The 20,228-nt window shown below is 67.4% G+C and overlaps 2 protein-coding genes across 2 annotated transcripts; one reads left to right on the forward strand and one right to left on the reverse strand.

The window, feature by feature from the left end:
- Positions 1–1,169: 1,169 nt before the first annotated feature.
- On the reverse strand, positions 1,170–9,622 carry MFSD2A (MFSD2 lysolipid transporter A, lysophospholipid). Its single transcript, XM_084300855.1, has 14 exons — positions 9,505–9,622; positions 9,248–9,370; positions 8,748–8,872; positions 5,596–5,719; positions 5,399–5,477; positions 4,786–4,958; positions 4,613–4,703; positions 3,930–4,051; positions 3,698–3,781; positions 2,893–2,976; positions 2,530–2,642; positions 2,222–2,365; positions 1,851–2,027; positions 1,170–1,601 (listed from the first exon to the last, which is right to left on the reverse strand). Exons 1-14 carry the CDS (start codon positions 9,592–9,594, stop codon positions 1,544–1,546), a joined length of 1,587 nt encoding a protein of 528 aa, XP_084156981.1. The 5' UTR covers positions 9,595–9,622; the 3' UTR covers positions 1,170–1,543.
- Positions 9,623–14,604: 4,982 nt separating this feature from the next.
- On the forward strand, positions 14,605–18,257 carry MYCL (MYCL proto-oncogene, bHLH transcription factor). Its single transcript, XM_084300619.1, has 2 exons — positions 14,605–15,226; positions 16,658–18,257. Exons 1-2 carry the CDS (start codon positions 14,734–14,736, stop codon positions 17,215–17,217), a joined length of 1,053 nt encoding a protein of 350 aa, XP_084156745.1. The 5' UTR covers positions 14,605–14,733; the 3' UTR covers positions 17,218–18,257.
- Positions 18,258–20,228: the final 1,971 nt, after the last annotated feature.

Raw genomic sequence — 20,228 nt, forward strand, 5'->3', positions numbered from 1 at the left:
ACCTGCCAGGGCTCGGTGCTGTCACCTCCCATGGCCGTTTTTTTCCTCCCCATCCATTTTCTTAAAAGCCCCAACGAGAGGAGGTGGCTCAGCCAGGAATGTCCGGGCCTGGGTTCAAGCTCAGGATGCTTTTAGTCCTTTCAGCTGGCTGCAAAAATATTAAAAAAAAAAATCCTGAGCAGAAACTCCTTGTGAATCCCACAGAGACAGAAAATAGGAGGCAAAGAATGGCATGTCCCTGCTTTCTGTCAAAACACTTGGAAAAAGAAAAGCAGCGGCGATTTTTCAAACCCCAGGGGATGGTGGCACCGCGCATCCCCCGGCAGCAGCAGTGCCAAGGAGCAGCTCGGCTCCTCGCACACCCAGCCAGGGCCCTGGAGCTCTGTGCGGGGCTGGGGCTGCCTCCCCTGGTTCCGTGGGACCTGTCCCCTCCAGCTCCTTCCCGTGGCCCAGGCCTTGGTGGCAGCAGGACCCCTTTCAGCAGTCCCAGCCCTGTTGCCCTTTCCCTCTTTTACAGCCCCGGCTCCATTCTGGTACCCAGAAGTGGAAGAAAACACAAGCCCTGAGCCCCAGGGCCCTGCAGAGGGACTTTGGGTGCTGACCCCACTCGTTCCCTGTTGGTGACACACGTTTCAAGGCAACAGCCCCAGCTCCCAGCTCTCAGCTGTCCTCACCCAGCCCTGGGCCCTTCCCTGCCCCTGCTGAGGGGACGGCAGGGCTGGGATTTCTGCTTGGAGAGGGGAATGTGAGAGCAAGGTATAAATACCCACAGAGATCAGCGCCGGGGAGGAAGTGTTGGGTGTCACCCGCAGGCCCTGCTCCCCGCTCCCCAGCTGCTTCCAGCCCCAGGTCCCCGATCCCGCAGCCAGCACTTTCATATCATTCCTCCCTCCGCCCCCCTTCCCTCTTGAAAGAGGGAAAATAATAGGGCCTTTGTTGTGCTGCTCGGCCAGGCACCACGCAAGGAGCTGCAGCGGGGCAAGGGGCTGCCGGGCACCGCCACCGACCCCAATCCCTGCACCAGGACCCGGCTGGGGCTGACACCCCCAGAACAGCAGCCAGACCCCTCCCCACAGCCTGCAGCCTTCCCCCCCGTTTGTGTGAATCCGTATTAACAACCCCTGGAGTTCAGATTCTGCACAGACACGTACAAATAGAAACCAGTTTAATATTTACATCATTAAGTTAATTCAGCTCCATAAAAAAAAAAAAAAGAAAAAAAAAAAAAAACAGTTTTCTAAATTAGTGTCATATGTACAGACAGCAGAGGTGAGCCCACGTCCTCGGCGCGGTCACACCGACAGTGTAATGTACACCAACCATCCCCCGGCCGCGGCCCCGTGCTGCTCCGTGCCCCCCGGGACCGGGGCTGTCCCTTGGGACCAGCACCATCCGTGGGACCAGCACCATCCGTGGGACCAGCACCATCCGTGGGACCAGCACCATCCCATGGGGCAGGGGAGCCCCCCGGGGTCTCCGTGTAATGTACACTACCGGCTCTCTGCGGGCCCAGGCCCAGACGGGCACAGAGCTGGCGGCGCCGTCACACGACGCTGGGTAGCTCTGTGTTGTCTGACTCGGAGCTGCTGTTGCTCTCCTCCCTGGGGAGAAAGCGCGGGGAAGGGGGCGTGAAGCAAGGCCTGGCGCTGCCTCACGGCCCCATGCAGCCCTTCACAAGCGGGGCGGGCGCCGCGCTGGTCCGAGCCCTTCACGCCACCTCTCTGGAGCCCAGGATTGGGAGAGGCAGCGCTGCTCACCCCGCCGCCCACGGCTCCCGCAGCATTCCCGACCGGTCCGGGCCTGATCCTGCCCCCGCACGCCCCACACCGGGTCCCGGAGCCGCCGCTCACCTCAGGTCCTGCAGGGCTTTCTTGTTTTCCCTCCGCTTCTCCTCGTTGATGGGGTACAGGTTGAAGAGGAGCAGGCCCAGCAGGATCAGGCCCACGGGCACGGCCGACACCAGCATCTTCAGCGTGAAGTTGACCTCGTTGGGCTGGGAGCAGCCCCGGGTCTGGTACCCTGCGAAGCTGTGCACAAAGGGGTCTTCAGGAAGAAGGCTTGCAGGAGGCAGCCTGCTCCCTGCAGGGAGCTCCGTGGGATTTAAGCACCCCCGACACACACACAAACACAGCCCCAACACACACACATCCCCTTTGGGGAGCAGGGACCCCTGGGTGGGGGCACGAGAGCGGCCTCCCTGCCCCTTGGCACAAGAACTCACTCGAGGCTGAGCGTGGAGATGCCCAGGGAGACCCCCGAGGTGAACTTGGTGAAGAAGACGTAGAAGGAGAAGAAGATGGCTTCGTGGCCGCGGGACTCGGGGTGCTGCAGCTTGAAGTCGTCTACGACATCCGGGAGCATGGACCTGCGCAGGGCAGGGTGCTGAGCACAGCGCTCCGCCCGTCCCTGCCGGGAGCATCTCCCTCCAAGATCCCCCCTCTGGGGCTGAAACCGTCCCCAAATCCCCCCGAGGACTGGGGAGCGCCTGCCCCGCTCCTGGCACAGAGCAGCACCGGGACCCGCACTCACCAGGGCAGGAGGAAGGTGGCCGCCACGCTGATCCCGGCCGCCACGGCCACGATGTAGGTGACAACGAGGTTACGGGGCAGGAGAACCACCAGGATGAGGAAGGGGATGGCAGGCTGCGGGGGGGACACATCCCAGGTCAGCCTCCATGGCACCCGGCCCAGGCATGGCCAAGGAGCAGCGGTGCTGCCGGAGCCTGCAGCCACCTCCACTGGCCTCAGCCCCGTCTGTGACAGCACAGGACGAGGGGCAGGCACTGGGATGGGGTGGCCACAGCCCCTGCCCAGCTCTGACCCCCCCAGGAGGGTCTCAGCACCGCTCGCCCACGGGGAGAGGCTGCAGCCATGCTGGAGGGCTCCCACTCACCGCGATGCCCACGTAGACAGCAGTCTTCTTCCCGAAGCGGGTGAGGAACCACTGCCAGAAGGGGATGGTCAAGGTGGCCGAGAGCTACAGAAGAGGGGCCGGGGGGTCACCCGCTGGCCTGGGTCCCCCCAGGGGCACAGCTCTTGGGCCCCCCCTCACCCAGCGCCCCGGGTTCCAGGTGCTGGCACGTGGCTGCACCGCCTGCTCCGTGCTCACCCCATCCCTCACCCCATCCCTCGCCTGCCCCACGCAGGGTCAGGAGAGCCGGGGATTGGCATGGGCACGAGGCCAGCACCAGCCCGCAGGGACAGGCGAGGGCTCGGCTGATCCCGGGCGTGGGAAGGGGCCCGATCCGGCCACCACCGCGTGCACGGCGTGGCCAGCAGCCAGGTCCCGCAGGGCTCTGGCACCTCGCACCTCCCCACCCCACGGGGCCGGGAGGGTGGAAAGGGCTCCGAGGAGCTGCTGTGCCCCGTCCTGGCACCAGCACCAAGCTCCTGTTCTCAGGCGGGGGGAAGGGAGATAAGTGGCCAGATTCGGACAAAAGGCCCCCACGGCTCCTGTCCTCCCCATCTCTGGCCGCCTTTATGCGGGAACAAAGGCGGTGCTGTTCCTGCCAGCCAGCACGGCCTTTGCAGGACACTCGGCGGCTCCTTCTCCCTCCCCTGCTCCCGGGGGACCTTCGGTCGCTGTCCCCGCAGCCCCCGGCCTCCCTCCCCGTGCCAGCCCCCGGGGAGATGCTGGATGCCACCACAAACATCCTGACACTGCCCCAGCCAGGGGGCTCCAGAGGGGCTGTACGCACCATGATGACCAGGAGAATGTTCTGGAACTCGTTGCGGAAGCCCAGGGTGTAGGTGCAGAAGAGGGCGAAGTTGCCCTCCAGCAGCTGCAAAGGAGGAGCAGAGCGGTCAGGGGGAGACCCCCGGCCCCGAGCAGAGCCCAGCGGCCGCTGCCCCCCCAACGTCCCCGGCCCACCGGGCTCCCACCGGGCTTCCACCGGGCTCCCGCCGCCCCCTGAGCCCCGCGGCGCTCACCATGAAGGCCAGCGAGGTGAAGAGGAAGCCGGTGATGAGCTTGATGTAGGCGCCGTGGTTCATCACCAGCTTCAGCCCCCGGAAGAAGGAGACGGGCTCGTCCGACTGCAGCTCGGAGGACTCTGGGGAGCAGAGCGAGCCCAGCATTAGACCCACGGGCACGACACCCTGGGGTGCAGCACCCCGAGCCTACAGAGCACCCCACGTGGCTGAGTTCCCTGCAATGTGGGAAGGGACCCCCCACCCTCACACAGGGTCCCTCAGCCCCAGGGGGCGTGGGGTGGCCGGGCTGATTTGCCCAGGACAAGCAGCAGGCGCAGAGCAGAGGCATGGCAGGGACAAAGTTCCGGACTTTGGACCCCACCTCACTCGGGGATGCCCCAGCTGGCACCAGCGACCTTGGCCAGCTGAAGCTGTGCGAGATAAGGTTTATCTGCCAGCACACAGAGCTAAGTCCTCGGGGCCGCGCTGCAACACACCGGGGATGCTCTGTGCTCCTGCCCACAGCGCTGCCACTCTGCAGAGCCTCCCCAGGTCTCCTGGGGGAACCCAGCACTGCCTGTCCCCCCCCCCGGGGCCGAGGGACCCTGGATGAGAGGCTCCAGGCTTTGCCTCTCGTGCCGGGTCAGTGCAGCAGCCCTCCTCCAGGAGCCCCGTGCCTCCCCGCACCCCTGCAGCCTCACCTCTCTTCTCCCGCACGCCCACCGACAGGATGACGGCGCAGAGGATGTAGAGCCCCCCGATGACCCCCGCGGCGACCATGTAGGCGTTCCTCTGCGCAAGAAGGGGAGCGGTGAGGGAGGGCTCGTGCCTGCAGCCGGCACTGCCCGGGAGCAGGGCAGGGCCCTGGGCTCACCATGTCCATCAGCGAGCCGGTGTAGTGCGTCATGTTCACGTCCCCCATGGAGGCCGAGGCGTTGCTCTCACTGACGAAGACGGGGCTCTGGATGCAGGGGGTGACCACCTTGCCCACGATCTGGCCCTGGATGGCGGTGCCCAGCACGGTGCCCAGCACCTCCACCGTCATGCCTGGGGGGAGGCAGCGGGACTGAGCGCAGGGCTCCGAGCCCCCCCCCAGCTGCCCCCTCCCCAATTTGCTGCCCCGTGCAGATGGGGCCGAGCCAGCACAGCGCTCCTGCGGCCCCATCCGAGCCCGAGGGAACGGCCCCACGTGTGCAGGGTGGGAGAGCAGCTGCTGGGAAACTGAGGCAGGGAGGTGAAGCAGCGCCCGGCTCTGCTACAGGGCAGAGCAGCAGGAAAATCTCAGGGGCTCGGGGCTGCCGTCCCCTGCTCCGGGCACTCGGCTGTGAGCAGGAGGAGCGGGGAGGGCTGGAGCAGCCCTGGGTGATGCTGGTCCCCCCCAGACCTCGGGGTGGGGGTGAGATAGGTGAGCCCTGTCAGCTCCTGGCCGAGGGCAGCCCCCAGCAGCTGCCCCCCGGGCACGGTGGGGAGGGGAAGGAAATGCTTACGGTACGCGGTGGCCGAGTCCCTCTCGCTCTGCTCCCTGCTGATGAACATGGTGAGCGCTGAGTAGGGCACGTGGAAGCACTGCGGCGGCACGGGGAGAGCTCAGGGCAGGAGCCGGGGGCACCGCGGGGCTCAGCGGGGGGCAGGGGGTGTCCGCCGCGTGCCCCGTCCGCTCCGGCAGGCGCAGAGCCCGACTCACCGTCACGAGGGTCTGGAAGAGGCAGTAGAAGACGAGGTACCACATCACCTGGCCCCTGGAGATGTTCGGCACGAACCAGATGAGGAAGTAGGAGATGACAGCGAACGGCGTGGAGAAGATGATCCTTGGGGAGGACACAGCGTCAGCCTCACCAGCTCATGGCAAACCCACTGCCCAGCTCCCCCTGCCACTGCACTGACAGTGGGGGCTCGGGCACCTGATTTTGGGGGTCCCCGAGCTGCCCCAGGCAGCCCCCCCCCGCTCTAACCCCCGGTAGGAGGTGGGTGCCAGGGGGTGACGCAGCCCAGCTGCGGGTCCCAGGGGCTGGGAGGGGAAAGGGCTGACTCAGACTTCCAGGGAAGAGCAGCTTCTGCCCCGGCAGCCTCCCCGCCGCAGCGGAGGGGATCGGCGTGCTCCTGCCCTCGGCTTCCAGCCCGGCCCCGGCCCTCCCCGCAGGCAGCGGGACGGAGTCGCCTCCTGCTGCCCGCAGGGCTGGGGGTACTGAGCCCGCGTCCCCCCGTCACCCCATTCCCCTGGACGGGGCGAGCAGCGGGCTGCCTCCTCCCTCCTCGCAAAGTGCAGCTGGGGCTCGCGGGGGATTGCTCAAGCACCGAGCTTTTGGCAGCCCTGGCGGGGCAGCCAGCGGGGGGGTGGCAGCGAGAAGCCGCCCGGAGCATCCCACAGCCCCCGTCCCGCTGCAGCCCAGATGGGGACGGCTCGGGGAAAGCTCCCGGGTCCCCCGGCGCTGGGGTGGGAGGAATCCCTCCTCCTCCTGAGGAACTGATCCAAGCCTTGAGGCCGCGTCCAGATCGGTTTAGGAGGCCGGTTTTGCTCGCGGATTTGCCAGCACCCCGTGCCCCACAAACTGCTGAAGGGAGGCTGTGTCCGAGAATTAAGCCAGCAGAAGCAGATGCGGGACAGGGCTGCGCAAGGTCAGGGCTCTCCCTCGGCCGCTCCGCAGTGAGGGTACAGGCAGATCTTTCCACCCCGCTGACGTACAGGATGCAAAGTTTAAATTTAAAGCTGGAGGGGGGGGGGGGGGGCGGTGCGAAACCAAATCTCCATGGATGGAGAGCAGGCAGACGCGCCGCACAGGACCCGACAGGACCCAACACATGCACATTTTTTTACGTGCACGTCACCCCGGGGGGGAGGACAGGGGCGAAGCAGCCCCAGCCACACCTCTCCCGCGCTCGCAGCCGCGCAGCCGTGGAGCTGGGGAGGGTCTCAGTGAGTCACCCCGCACACGGGAACCACGTCACGGCTGCCACGCTGCCAGCGCGCGCACGGCCCCGAGCCCCCACGGGACCTCCTGGCGGGGCCCCCAGCGCCGGGACGAGGGCGCTGAGCCCCGGCTGAGCCCCGGAGGGCGCGGGGGCGAGTGACTGCGAGTTACCCCGGGCCGGGCAGGGCGGCTAAGCGGCTCGGAGGAGGCAGCCCCGGCGCGTTCGCCCGCTCATTGGCCGCGTGTGATGGCGTGTTCCTTTGTGGCGCTCGCACGCCCCTTTCTTGGCACTTAACCGTTTGTAAACGAGGAGCTGGCAGGGGTCAGAGCTGACCGGGAACTCTGAGGTCACCTCCACGTCAAGGGAAAGTTTGGGTCACCAGGAAGCCGGGTGGGGGGTTGGGGAGCAGGAAAAGGCTCCGGGAATGGGGCAGGGGAGGGCAAAGCCAGGAGATGAGGTGCCGGAAGGAAACGTGATGAAAGAGAACTTCTGAAGAAAGCTGGAGGGCTGGGAGGCGATCTGAGCTCGCTCTCCATCTTGAGCAGCCCCGTGCCTTGAGCCAGAGCCACCGGCACCCGGCCGGGCTCAGCCTCACCGGGCAGCCCAGCAGGACATCGGGCAGCAAACCCACACCGGGGCACACCGAGGGTTCGGGGACGGGCAGCAGCCTCTGAGGCCGTCCCACAGCCACGTCCCACAGCACCACGCTCCTGGCTTCACACACAGGGAAACTGAGGCAGGGCTGCAGCCAGGGCGGCCCCGTCCCCACATGGCTGGGGGACCCCAAACCCACCCGGCTGGGGGCAGCTCAGCCCCATCCGGGTCAGCCTCAGCTGCTCGCCCCGAGCCCCGACCACCACCTGCACGCTCCTCGCCCAGCTCCGCCGAGGGGCCCGGCGCTCAGCGAAGGCTCTGGCTAATTTTAACGAGGCGAGAGCCATTTGGAGGAATGCGGCGGCTCCGTCCCCACCCCCTCCTTGAGATTAGGGAGCGCGGAGCCGTGGCCGAGCGCGGCTATCCTGCACGCCCAGCCCCGTGCTAATCTCCGGCCCCAGACCCGTGCGGCTGGGGGGAAGCTATTTCGGGCCATGCGCCCAGCCTGCCTCCAACAACAGCCGGCACCGCTGCCCGGAGCTATTCCTGGGAGCCCTGGAAGCAGAGGGTATAATCTGCGGGGGAAAGGGCTCTAATTGCACCCCCCCTGCCCAGCCCCTTCGCTGTGCTGTATCTCGGCGATCCCGCGGGCGTTATTTCGGCACGGGACGTGCCACCGGGTCCGCACTCGGGCATTATTGCCCTGCAGCCCTTCTCCTGCTCCTGGGACCACAACGCTCGCTGTCCCGCACAGGGCAGGTGTTTGGGGACGTCCTGCCTCGTCCCACGCACAGTTCCTTTGGGGCTTTGTGAACACCCCCAGCTGCCCCAACCCCCCCTTAGCCCCCCTGTTAGCGCCCAGTGGTGGTGTGAGCACCCACGTGCAGACACCGGGGCCGGACCGCTGCTGTTCCTGCTGGAGCCACGTCCTCGTGACCATCAGCTGGTGCCCCAGCACCCCACGTCGGCACACACACCCCTGTCCCTCCTCCCCACGGCCACGATGCCACCTGCTCTGCTGGCAACGTGTCCCTGCCACCGGGCACAGGTCGGTGGCTGCCGCATGAGCCAAGCCCAGCGCCCGAGCACGGCACCGGGGCAGCTCCGGGGGCTGGAGCAGCTCCAGGAGTAGTGGAGCAGAGGAAAACCCAGTGCAGCTCATATGGGGCCGGGGGGGATAACAGGGCACAGCAACCCCCTGCTGCTGGCAGCACCTCGGGCTCTGTGGGGCACTCAGCACCCCACTGGGGTGAGGGGGCTGCGGGCAGGGGCTGCCCCACACGGACCCGGTGGTGCTGGGCAGGGGCAGCGGGCGCTGCAGGCGGCTCTTACCAGGGCATGAGGCGGCCGAAGCGGGTCCATGGGGTTTTGCTGATGAAGAAGCCCACCAAGGGGTCCGTGATGGCGTCCCAGGCTCGCCCCACGAACAGGATGATGGAGGCATAGAAGGGGTCCAGCTGCAGGGACGAGTTCCTGCGTGAGGGCAGAGCCCCCGGGCTGCCCCCGCCGATATCCAAGACCCCTCTGGCTGCCCCCCCATGGGACCTGGTGTCCGTTGGGGAGCAGGATCAGGTCCCAGGGCCTCTGTGCCTCCCCCCACAGGACCGGGGAAACCGATGTGGGCCCTCCCCACTCCCACAGCCCCACAGTGGGTCCCAGCAGCCGGTACCGGGGCTCCCAGGCCCCCCCCCCGCCGGTCCTGCAGCTCCCCAGGGGCCGCGTCCCGGTCCCAGCCCGGGGAAACTGAGGCACGGGGCGGCCGCGGGCGGGACCGGGACCAGGACCGGGACCACTCGCCCCCAGCCCCCCGCAGCCCCCAGCCCCCCCCGTACCTGCGCCACGTCCAGGAGGTAGATCTGCAGGAAAAAGCCGAGCGCGCAGCCCGTGGTCTGGTACGGGGCCCCTCCGACGGCGTAGCACAGCTTGCTGCACACCGACAGCCGCTCCCGGCACTCCTGAAACGCGGCGGGGTCAGCGGCACCGGGACGGGACGGGAGGGACGGGACGGGACCGGGAAGGGACCGGGAAGGAAGGGACCGGGAAGGAAGGGACGGGGACGGGACGGGGACGGGACGGGGACGGGGCTCACCCTGCGTCGGGACTGGCGGCGGGCGGGCGCCAGGAGCCCCGCGGCGGCCACCGCGACCCCGGCCCGCTCCGCGCCGCCGCCCCCGGCCATGCCGAGCGCGATGAATGGGGCCCGGCCCCGCCGCCCGGCCGGCTTCTACCGGGACCGCCCCGCCCCGACCGCGCCGCCCCCCCCCGGCCCTGCCTCCTCCTCCTCCTCCTCCTCCTCCTCCTCCTCCTCCTCCTCCTCCTCCTGCCGCCTCCTCCAGCCCCCAGCCCCCTCCTGCTGCCCCCCCCGCTCAGCCCCTGTGCCCCCCTTTGTCCCCGTCCCTTGCAGGGGTTGCACGAGGCGCCCCTCAGAAGCCCCTTCCAGCTCGAATTGCCCCAAATAGTCCCCAAATGGGGAGAAACAAGAGGGGAAATGGTGTTATGGGGGCGCTTCAGAAGCACCAGGACGAAGCCCCCGTGCAGACACATGCACTCACTTCAGTGCCTGGTGCCCTCCTCCCAAACCAGCGAGTGTGATCTCGATTTTGCCATGAAGCCCCAGGTTAGTTAATTCTCTTAAAAACCCAGTTCCTGGAATCGCCTGGCAGTGAGGAACTTGGCTTTGTGGTTTGTTTGTTTAAAACACTTCCAGACATTGAGGGCTCCAGAAGCAGCCTTGGCAGTGGGAGCCGCAGAGGTCCCAGCAGCAGGCACCAGGCACCCCGGGGTGCTGCGGCGTCCCACGAGGGGAAGGCCGAGGGCTGGGGCTGAGGCTTGGCCTCTGGTGGCCCCTTCCAACAAAACCAAAGTGTCGGCGCCGTGTCACCTCCATGGCAGCCACCAGCCCTGCTCTGCTCAGGCCATCCGGGTCCAAAGATCGCACCGAGCCGCGCCATGGGATGGGGCCACACAGCACAGCCGGCGTGACACCCGGCGTGGCACCCAGAGCAGCACCCAAGGTGACACCCAGCACAGCACCCAGCGTGGCACCTGGCACAGCACCCAGCACTGCACCCAGAGCAGCACCCAGCACAGCAGCACCATGGCCTGATCGATGCCTGGGGTGCTCTGCTCCCCGGCCGTGTGTAAGCAGGGATCTGCTGCGGGGGGGTGATCAGCCAGGATCTGCAGTACCCCGCTCTGTGCCTCAGTTTCCCTCACCACAGCACCTTTTGGGGGAGCACAGGGCACTCACGGGGTGCCTGGAGGGGCCGAGCACTCCCAACACTTTCGGCATTCCTGTCCTTGAGCTAAGTGCTGGAGCTGCCTCCTGGGCAGGCGCAGGCTTTGGGAGAACAATGAGCGGCCCTTTTGTGGGGGATTGCCAGGTAGGCGCAGCCCTGCCTCGCGTCTGAAGCAGGAGAGGCAGAAAGACCAGGATTTCCCGGGATTAGGAGGATTTTCTCCCGCACAATATCTGGGAGGGGGGATGCTGAACCTTCCTCCCAGGCTGATGCTCCGGGGAATCCTCACAACAATAAAGGAGCTGCCGAGGGCCAGCCCCGAGGAATGTGGCTGCAGCAGGGACAGGGACAGGGATGGGGACGGGGATGGGGACAAGGATGGGGCTGAGGGCTGCTCTGCTGGGTGCTGGCTCTGCCGCCACGCCTGCCGCCCTGCCTGCGTGTGTCACGGGTCTGGCACGGCTCAGAGCCGGGCCGAGCAAGTGTGAGCACACCCGAAACCAGACAGGGACGGGATGGGACAGGGGACAGGGGACAGGAAGGGGAGGCTGGGGACTGACAGCAGCAAGCCTGGAGCCACTCGGGGGGCACAGGCTGCTGCTGGCAGTGGCACCACTCCCCTGCTTGGGCACAGCCTGGCCAAGCTGCGGGGCACCCCTTGAGCTCGAGGCACCTCTTGGCGTGGGGCAGAGCATGGGCACGTTGTGTCCTGGGGGGGGCAAAGAGGTGCCAGGGCCGGGGCTGGGGCCATGTTTCCCTCTGTGCTCGCTGGACTTTGCTGCCTGCAGGATTCAGGGTGGTTTGCTGTGCCCCAGCCCCAGCTCCCCGGGGCTCTGAGCGCTGGCCCCATGCAGCCAGGCCGTGTTTCATGGGCTGTGTTTTGTGGTGCTCCTGCACCCCGCAGGGCCTCAGACAGGCGTTTCGCAAGGGCCTGGCCAGCCCCCACGGCCACGGGGACAAAGGGGATGCGGTGCACAGCAGCACGCAGCTCGCGTCCTGCGCTGCCCAAACCTCTCCCGCGGGACCCGGGGAGCGTGTCGCAACACTGGGGGGACAGGAGGGGGCTGGGGGGGCACGTTAGCAGAGGGCTCGCAGCCTCGCTGCCCCTGGGGACCTGGGAGCCCCCTGGGGACAGCAGGGTGGCTCGAAGGCTGCTTCAGGATGGGGCTGGCCAGAGGCAGAGCCCGGAGCTCAGGGTGCCCACTGGGGTGCCCCGTGGGGAAACGCTGCTGTCCAGAGCTTCAAAGTCCAGCCCTGCTGTCAGCGGGGATCCAAAGGGCACCGAGGTGTCGCACGCTGGAGCTGTGCCAGCTGCTGGCTGGGCTGCAGCAGCTCCTGCAGATCCGTGCCAGCCCAGGGCAGCGTGGTGAGAAGCCTGCACAGCCCGTGGCAGCTCCTGGCCCTGCTGGATGCCCCGGAGCAGCCGCCCGCCCGCCCGCCCCTGTTTGCACAGCTGGCACAGGGCTGGCGCCACGAGAGGCTCTCAGATCGTGTTTGCCGAGCACCTGGTGAGGCCGGGCTCAAAGGGCTGCGTGGCCCCTCCAGCCCCTCTCCAGCGGTGCTTCCGCACCCTCAAAGCATCCGCAGCTCCTTGAAGCTGGGCCGAGCTCCGGCCGCGCCCTGGGAAAACCGGGAGAGGTCCCGAGGCCACCGGGGAGGGGGAAGGAAATGGGAGGGGGATGGAGATGTGGCTGTGAGCTGTAGGACGGAGGAGCCTTGCTGGTGCCTCCGGGCAGTGCCAGCTCTGTCACCAGCCCTGAGCCCCTGTCCCCAGCTCGCCCCCATGGCACGGGGGCAGGAGGAGGCTCCGCAGCCCCCTGGCAGCTCAGCGCCTGCTGAAGGAGATGTGTTTAGGAGAGAAAGGGGGGGCTTCCCCTGCGCTCCCTGGGCTGTGCGGGGCCTGTGGGGGGGATCGGGATGCTCAGGGCTGCTCTGCATGGGTGGGAGGGCACGTGGGGTGCTGGGGCCATCACGGGGACCCCATAGCACAGTGTGTGGGGTCTCTCCCTCTGCCAGCCCCTCCTGCCAGGCTCAGCACCCCCCTTGCTGTGCCAGCCAGGTGCTTGGGGCTGGCCAAGCTTTGTAGGTGCAGCTGCACCCCAACCCAGCCTGGAAGGGGCTGGGGCAGCTCTGGGGCATCCCCCATGCTCGGGGCAGTGGGGCAGGCACCACCCCTGTGCCCGCTGCAGGCCCTGCTCCCCGCCTCCCCCCGGCTGTCCCCCGGTTTGGCAGCGGGGAAACTGAGGCACGGAGCCGTGCGTAGCCCCCGAGACCCTGCTCCTGCTCAGCTGGGGGCACCCAGAGCCCGAGCTGGGAGCTGGAGCTGGGCACTGGGAGCTGGAGCTTGGCACTGGGGACTGGAGCTGGGCTCTGGGGGCTGGAGCTGGGCTCTGGGGGCTGGAGCCGAGCCCCGATCCCGGCAGGTGGCGCCCGTCGCCCGCCGCTGGCGACTGCTGAGCCCCGAGGGGACGGGCAGGGACGGGCCGGGGCGGGATGGGGAGGGATGGGGAGGGATGGGGAGGGATGGGGAGGTCCGTGTGGGGTTGGCCTGGGCTGTACTGGCTGATGCCGACCTGTGCTGGACCATTGTGGTCTATTCTGGGCAGCGCTGGGCTCTGCCGCTCCGTTCTGGGCTGCGCTGGGCTGTACCGGGCCACGCAGGACAACGCGGGGCCGCACTTGGGCTGGCCTCACTGGTCCGTGCTGGTCCTGGACAGGGGCGATGGCTCCCTGTGGGACCAGGGATGCAGCCAGGGACGCGTCCCCAGCCCCACGGCTCCTAGCGGTGCTGGCTGGGACCGATCCTGCAGCCCTGACACCCCTGGGTGCTGAGCAGGGCACTGCCAGCCGCCCCCTGCCTGGGATGTGGGGCTGGGTCCAGTGGGGCTGAGACACTGTGGGGACACGGGGCGGTGGGGGAGTGCTGGGGGGAGCTGCTCATCCCAGGCTGTGCGGTGACACCTGTGACAATGCTGCTGTCGTTTCGTGGTGCTCGTAGCCCTTTCTAGAAGGACTTCGGTGCTGGAGGGGCACAAACTGGGGGAGCTGCACGTGGAGAGAGCTCTGCTGCACCCTGCACAGCCCCTGGCTCCCAGCTCTGTGCCCCCTGCTGCCGGCGGGGACGTCCCCAGGAGGCAGACAGTGTCGGTGCCCAGCGCTGCCTCTCAGGTTCCAGCAGAGAGCCGATCTCCGCGGCTCCCAGTGACGGTTTTCTGGCATTCCCGTGTCCCCCCCCTCTTTATTTTGGCCTCCTCTCTGTGGGAGCTGGTGGCGAAGCTCCCGGCTCAGCCTGCGCAGGTAGGAGGCGGGCAGGAAGGGGCTCCTGGGGCTGTCTGGCAGCGGGCGAAGCCTCCCACGACTTGTCCCCAGCCCCGGTTTGGTGGCAGGGCTGCACGCCCCCCCCTCGGCCCGGGTGCCCCCAGCCCCGGTGTTCCCTGCAGGGATCCCAGCTCCGCAGTGCTGGTAAGGGGGTCCCCGAACCCCAACCTCTCCCGGGGCCGGGAGGGGAGCTGCACTCAGCGGGACAGCCCCGGCCCCCCCAGCGCTCCGCAGCCCGCCCGGTGCTGCCCGGTGCAGCTCATTCCCCCGGGGGGGGTCCATGGGATGCAGGAGCCCCGCGGCTCGCGGTGATGCTCTCTCTCCCTTCAAGCCCGCCCTGCTCCATTGTCACGCCCCGCGCCGCGATTTGGTTGGGAATCGTGCAAATTTACGTCCAGGGCAAGAATCTGACCCCCAGCGAGCTGCGCCCGGCCCCGCCGCACCGGGGGCTCCGCCGCGCCCCGCGCCCGAGGAAACTGAGGCACGGCCACCGGGGGGCGGGGGCGAGAGGCGGGGCCACGCCCCTTATGCAAATCTAAGCGCGACGATTGGACGAGGGGCGGGGCCGCCGGCCGCAGACAGGCTATAAGAGAGGGGGGGGAACAATGCCCCGCCGTCCCGGCTCGGTGCCCGCTGCCGGCGCCGCCGCCGCCACCCGCAGCGCCGGGCGAGCTGGGTGCGGGGGGGCCGCCCCCGGCCTGAGCTGGGCTGGGGGAGCCCCGGGGGTGCCCCCGTTCCGCCCCCACCCCCCCCATGCCGAGATGGAGCGGGACCCGTCCCCGCACTACTTCTACGACCACGACGCCGGGGAGGATTTCCACCGCTCCACGGCGCCCAGCGAGGACATCTGGAAGAAGTTCGAGCTCGTCCCCACGCCCCCCCGCTCGCCCCTGGGCTCCCCCGGCGATAAATGCTGGGGAGGGGGCGCGGAGGAGCGGGCGGGCGGCCCGGCACGGCCGGAGGAGCCCGAGTACCTGCTCGGCCCCGGCCCCATCTTCGGCAACCTGAGCGCCTTCATCCTGCGGGACTGCATGTGGAGCGGCTTCTCGGCCCGGGAGCGCCTGGAGAAGGCCATGACGGAGAAACTCGCCCCGGGCCCGCCCAGGGCGGCCCCCCACAAACCCTCCTTCGGCCAGGATTTGGGCTTCAGCAGCTCGGTGAGCGACTGCGTGGACCCCGCCGCCGTCTTCCTCTGCCCGCTGGCTGACAGCAAGGTCCCCGCATCCTCGGGATCCGAGGGGCAGAGCGACTCCGGTAAGGAGCGGGGCGCGGCGCTCCCCCCGCACCCACGCGGGGCCTCCCGCGGGGCAGCGCCTTCGGGGGGGCTGCGGGCGAGCCCCGGGCCCGGCTCCCCCCACGCGGGTCCCTTCGGCCGCTCCCCTGCCCGGGGGCTCCCGCTCGGTGGCTCCGTGCCCCCCCCGCAGGCGGCTCCCCCCGGCCCCCCGCTCACCGTCCCCGCTGGCGAGGGGCGAGCTCACGCCTCGCTCGGGAAAGTTTTCCCCGGCCCTGCGGGGGGGCTCTGCTGCCGGTGGGAGCCGCCGCAGCCCCCCCCGGGCCAAAAGGCGAGGCAGCCCCGGGCTGCTCCGGGGCGGGCGGGACCTCCCCGACGGCTGCGGCACCCCCGGGGCTGTGCGGGGCCCCCAGCTCCGACTTTCCTACGCCCCCTCCTCCCGAGGCCGGGGGGGGGATGCGCACCGGTCCTGTTCCGCCCCCCCCGCCGTTAGCCGCCCGGTAGCGCGGCCCCGCCGTGCCGTGACCCCGTTAAGAAATCTGCCGGCGGCGGCGCCCCGCGCGGGGCGGGCACTAATGGCATTAGGGGCCCGCGGGCCGTAAGCGGGTCGGCTCTAAGAGGCTTAGCCCGGCCCGGCGGGGGCAGGGGCCGGGGGCGCGGGGGTCCCGGGGGTCCCGGTTGCGGGGGTCCCGGCCCGGCCTCGCCACGTGGGCGCCGAACAAAAAGCAACAGCGTGCGAACAATGCCCGCCGACGGGCGGCCGCGGGGGCCAATGGGGGGCCGGCGGGGTGGGGCCGGCACCGCCGAGCAGCCAATGGGAGCGATCCGAGGGCGGGGCCTCGCTGCCCGACTTTTATTAATGGGAATGGGGGGCACGGGGGCGCGCACGTGGCGGGGCCGCGCGGGGACGAGTTGGGGGCTGGGGGGTGTTCGGGCCTCGCCGCTGCCCCCTCCCAGAGGGCTCCCTTTGGCCACCCGGGGGGTTTGGCCCCGGCTGCGAGGGGGCTCGCGGCTTGGGAGGGCCCCGGGGGGGTCGCAGGAGCCGGGGGAACAAAGGGCAGCGCTGCCCCACGGCCCCATCCACAGCCCCGATGGGACATGGGGGGCTCAGAGTGGGCTGCTCATGGGGTTAGGGCCCGTCCTGGCCCCCAGCATCCCGCTGACCCCTCCCGCAGGTGGGCTCGGGCACTTCTCGCCTGTTGCCGCTTTGCACGCGTTGCTCCTGGTGCAGAAGCGAGGCCCCAGCCTGGGCTCGGGGTGCGTGGATGTGCAGGGAAATCCTCCGGTGTGGGGGCACTGCGAGAGCATCCAAGTCGTGTAATCCCTGCCGGAGGTCATGGGATGCTTTTGCAGAGCATCACCAAACTTCGGTGGGGTGGGTGTATGGTGCTGTGGGGAGCCCACGAGGGGCTCCCAGCTCACGGGGATTTCTTTGCCGTGTCCCTTCTGAGCAGAAGGCGAGGAGATCGACGTGGTGACGGTGGAGAAGAGGCAGTCGCTCAGCCTGAGGCAGCCGGTCACCATCACGCTGCGCGCCGACCCCTTGGACCCCTGCATGAAACGCTTCCACATCTCCATCCACCAGCAGCAGCACAACTACGCCGCCCGCTCGCCGCCGGACGCCTGTCCCCAGCCGGAGCCACCCCGGCGGGACGAGGAGGAGCCGCTCAGCACCACGGAGCCGACCCCTCCTGGCACGCTGCCCGAGCCCGGCTTGCCAAAAGCCGGCACCAGCCCCGGCTCCGACAGCGAGGACGTGGCCAAGAGGAAAAACCACAACTACCTGGAGCGCAAGCGGCGCAACGACCTGCGCTCGCGCTTCCTGGCGCTGCGGGACCAGGTGCCCGGGCTGGCCAGCTGCCCCAAGACGCCCAAGGTGGTGATCCTGAGCAAGTCCTCCGAGTACCTGCAGTCGCTCATCAGTGCCGAGAGGAGGATGGCGGCCGAGAAGCAGCAGCTGCGGCTGCAGCAGAGCCAGCTGCTCAGACGGATTGCTCACCTCAAGGGGCACTAGCACGAACCCGCCCCCACCCCGGCCCTCGCACCAGCCCCGCGTCCCTCTCAATTTGCACATTTTTGATTTTTGGTTAGCTGTCGAACTCTCGCTCCTGGGGGCAGGAGCGCGTGGTGGCCGCTGCACAAGGGGCGGCTGCGGCGCTGCTGATGGAGGTGGGGCCCCCCTGGGACACCCCCCTGCCTGCAGCTGCCTGTGGGCACTGGGAGCTGTTAGATGTCTCCTGGTGAAGCTTCCTCAAGTGACTTCTCTGATTCAGGGGCTCCACTCTTCCACCTCGCTGGCAGCCCCCGGCTGCTGGTCACTAACAGCCCTGCTGGGAGCTGCACCAGGCCCCCACCCTGCCTAAACACCCCAAAGCACCACAATCTGCTTCGGTGGGTCCCAGCGTGTTCAGGGGGATCCCAGCGGGATGTGACCCGCTCTGAGCAGTGTCCCAGCCATGATCCCCTTGCTCGTGGCGTGCCCGTGGCTCGGCTGGACCGTACCTCACTCTCCTACCACTTGGTGCAGTAGCTTGTCTTGGATTTTTGTGTTCTAGAACCTGCTGCTGTAACTGCGAGTCTTATACTGGAGGCTGTGTTTTTATACTGTATTTTTGTACCACTTTTTGAGAAGTATTGGTAAAGAGTTTGCTTTTTATATATATATAAAAAACTTTTTTGGAGGGGTGGGGGGCTCCTGCTGTCGGGGAAGGCTCCGTCCTGCTGCACTTTATGGAGATCAGGAAGGGGCTCATTCCTGCTGGACCCTTGAGCCGAGTCCTGGCAGGGGCTGCTTTCCACCTTGCAGCTCTCCATCCCACCCTCTTGCAATAACAGGGGTTTTTCCTCGTTTCCCCCCATCCTTGTGAGCACCCCCTGGCCAGCAGCCGCTTAAAATCCCTGGCGGCGCTTTGGGCTGTGCCTGATGGGGGGGCACCCCGGGGTGCTGGCAGGGACGGCCCCGCCGGGTCCCGCTGACCTGCTGAGAACCGTTAGAGTTAACACTGTGGTCGGATTTAGCACTTTCTTCATTACCTCACACTTCATAAATAAATAAGTTGCAAAGACAGCCCGGGTTGGCTTTTTCCATGCAGGTGGCTGCGGGTTTCCATGCATTGTGCTGGGGGGGTGCTGTGCTGGGGGGGGTCCCGCTGCTCACCCACACAAACCCACAAAGGGGTTTGCACCAGGGCTTGGCAGCCCCGCTGAGATGTGTCCCGGCTTTCTCCTGGCTGTTGAAATGAGTGGCTGTGGTGGTGGGGCTGGGGTGACGAAACACCTGGCTTTTTTCCTTCTTTTAAGTGGGTTTAGCCTGCGCTGGGCTCGGGGGCCTTGCTGTAACCGTACACCCCTCTAATGGGCTCGGGGCCGGCTTGGTGCTCGCTGCTGGGGCTGCGTAACCCTATAGGTGAGCCGGGAGGGGAAGGCGACCCCCTCGCTTCCAGGGGCCTGGGAGAACTTTGTACAGCTGGATCTGCCGAGTGGATGAAATTATATATATGTGTGTGTGCACCCCCCTTCCCTGGGCTCAATGCTTCAGGGTTTTATTCATGCTGGCGGCAAAAGTCCTGCTCTAAGTGCAGGAGGGACCCGGGATCCTGTTACCGCTGAGATGTTGGGAGAGCTGCTGCAGGAGCCGCGGTCCCCCGGGGGAAACAAGCCTTGAAACGCAGCGGTTCTGCACAGCAGCTCGTGGATGCCCGCTCCCTTCGCTTCCTGCCATATTTCACGCTCTCTGCGTGTTGCATCGTGCCATGTCTGAGCGTGTTAGGGTTGTACTGAAAGGTGCTCGTGGGAGCTGCAGCTTGAGCACCGAGCAGGGTGACCTAAATCTGACACCTCGCCTGTGAGCAGGAAACAAAGCCCCGATGTACCCGGCCCTTCAGTTCCGTGGTGCGTGCGCTGCAACTCGCAGACCGGTGCCTCGTTTCAGCTCAAGGTGACCCACCCTGTAAGGTTTTCAGACAGGTTTACTTTTTCTGTTCATGCTGAAGGCACGCAGGGTGTTTAAAGTGTTTCTCTTTTGGAAGTGATGTGCAGATCCCGTGCCTGAGCTGAGCCCATCAGCAAGGGAAAGCTGCTCTCAGACTGGATGGAGCAGTTTCGGTTTTACGCAAACCTTTGAGTTCTCCTGCTTAAAGCCCCCATACGTGTCTATATTTACCCCAAACTCCCCTGGTTACTAGAGCAGAGGTCTCTTATCACATTGTCGTGGTAAGAAAGCAGACAAAGTGCTGTCAGGTGCACAAAGGAACTCAGCCTTTTTGTCCTCCCTTGCCTGCAGGTGGCTGTGGCCATCACAGCTCACACTGCCCGGGGTTTTTTTGCCATACCCGCACAGTGCCTCACTCACGCTCGGACCCCACAGCACCCCTGCAGGGCTGTGCCCGCCTTCGTGCTCATCCTGGCAAATTTTTGGGGCGGCTTCTTGAGGCGCCGACACCCGCAGTGCCTGCGAGGGGGGAGACAGCTGTGTCCCCATCCCATCCCCGGGCAGAGGATGCTGCCCAAATCCCCCCCCCTGCTGCCTCGGCGACGCATCCCTGCCTCCCCGGCCCCTGTTGCCATGGGAACAGCCACCCCCTCCGCATCTCCCCGTGTTGCTGTGGCGACCAGTTCTGCCTCTCGGTTGCCAGGCCAGCGAGCTCCTCTGTCGCTATGGCAACAGCCCCGTCTCCCCTGCCCTGTTGCCACGGCAGCAGCATCCTTCCCCTTGCCCCGTTACCATGGCAATAGCATCCTTCTCCTCCTGCCTTGTTGCTACGGCAGCAGCATCCTTCCCTTCGCCCCGTTGCCACGGCAATAGCATCCTTCCCCCCTCCCCGTTGCTATGGCAACCGCACCCCCGTTTCCATGGCAATAGCATCCTTCCCCCCTCCAGTTGCCCCCCGCCCAGGGCCGGGAGCGGGCAGCGGCCGGAGCCCCGGGCAGGAACGGGGCAGGGCCGGGCCCCGGGGCGGTGCAGGGCTCCGGGGCCGCCCTCCTCCCCCGTCCTTCCCCGTCCTTCCCCGTCCTCCCCCGGCCCGC

This window comes from Netta rufina (genome assembly GCF_964035555.1).
Source record: "Netta rufina genome assembly, chromosome: 23".
Lineage (NCBI taxonomy): Eukaryota > Metazoa > Chordata > Aves > Anseriformes > Anatidae > Netta > Netta rufina.

Excerpts from the sequence above, each read along its gene's own strand:
- MFSD2A (XM_084300855.1), bottom strand. The coding sequence starts at position 9,594 with ATGGCCGGGGGCGGCGGCGCGGAGCGGGCCGGGGTCGCGGTGGCCGCC. Across the intron at positions 2,977-3,697 it reads ACATTCTCCTGGTCATCATG|CTCTCGGCCACCTTGACCAT; the intron begins GTGCGTACAGCC and ends CCTCTTCTGTAG. Across the intron at positions 2,643-2,892 it reads CTGTCTACGTGGGCATCGCG|CCTGCCATCCCCTTCCTCAT; the intron begins GTGAGTGGGAGC and ends TCCCCCCCGCAG.
- MYCL (XM_084300619.1), top strand. The coding sequence starts at position 14,734 with ATGGAGCGGGACCCGTCCCCGCACTACTTCTACGACCACGACGCCGGG. Across the intron at positions 15,227-16,657 it reads CGAGGGGCAGAGCGACTCCG|AAGGCGAGGAGATCGACGTG; the intron begins GTAAGGAGCGGG and ends CCTTCTGAGCAG.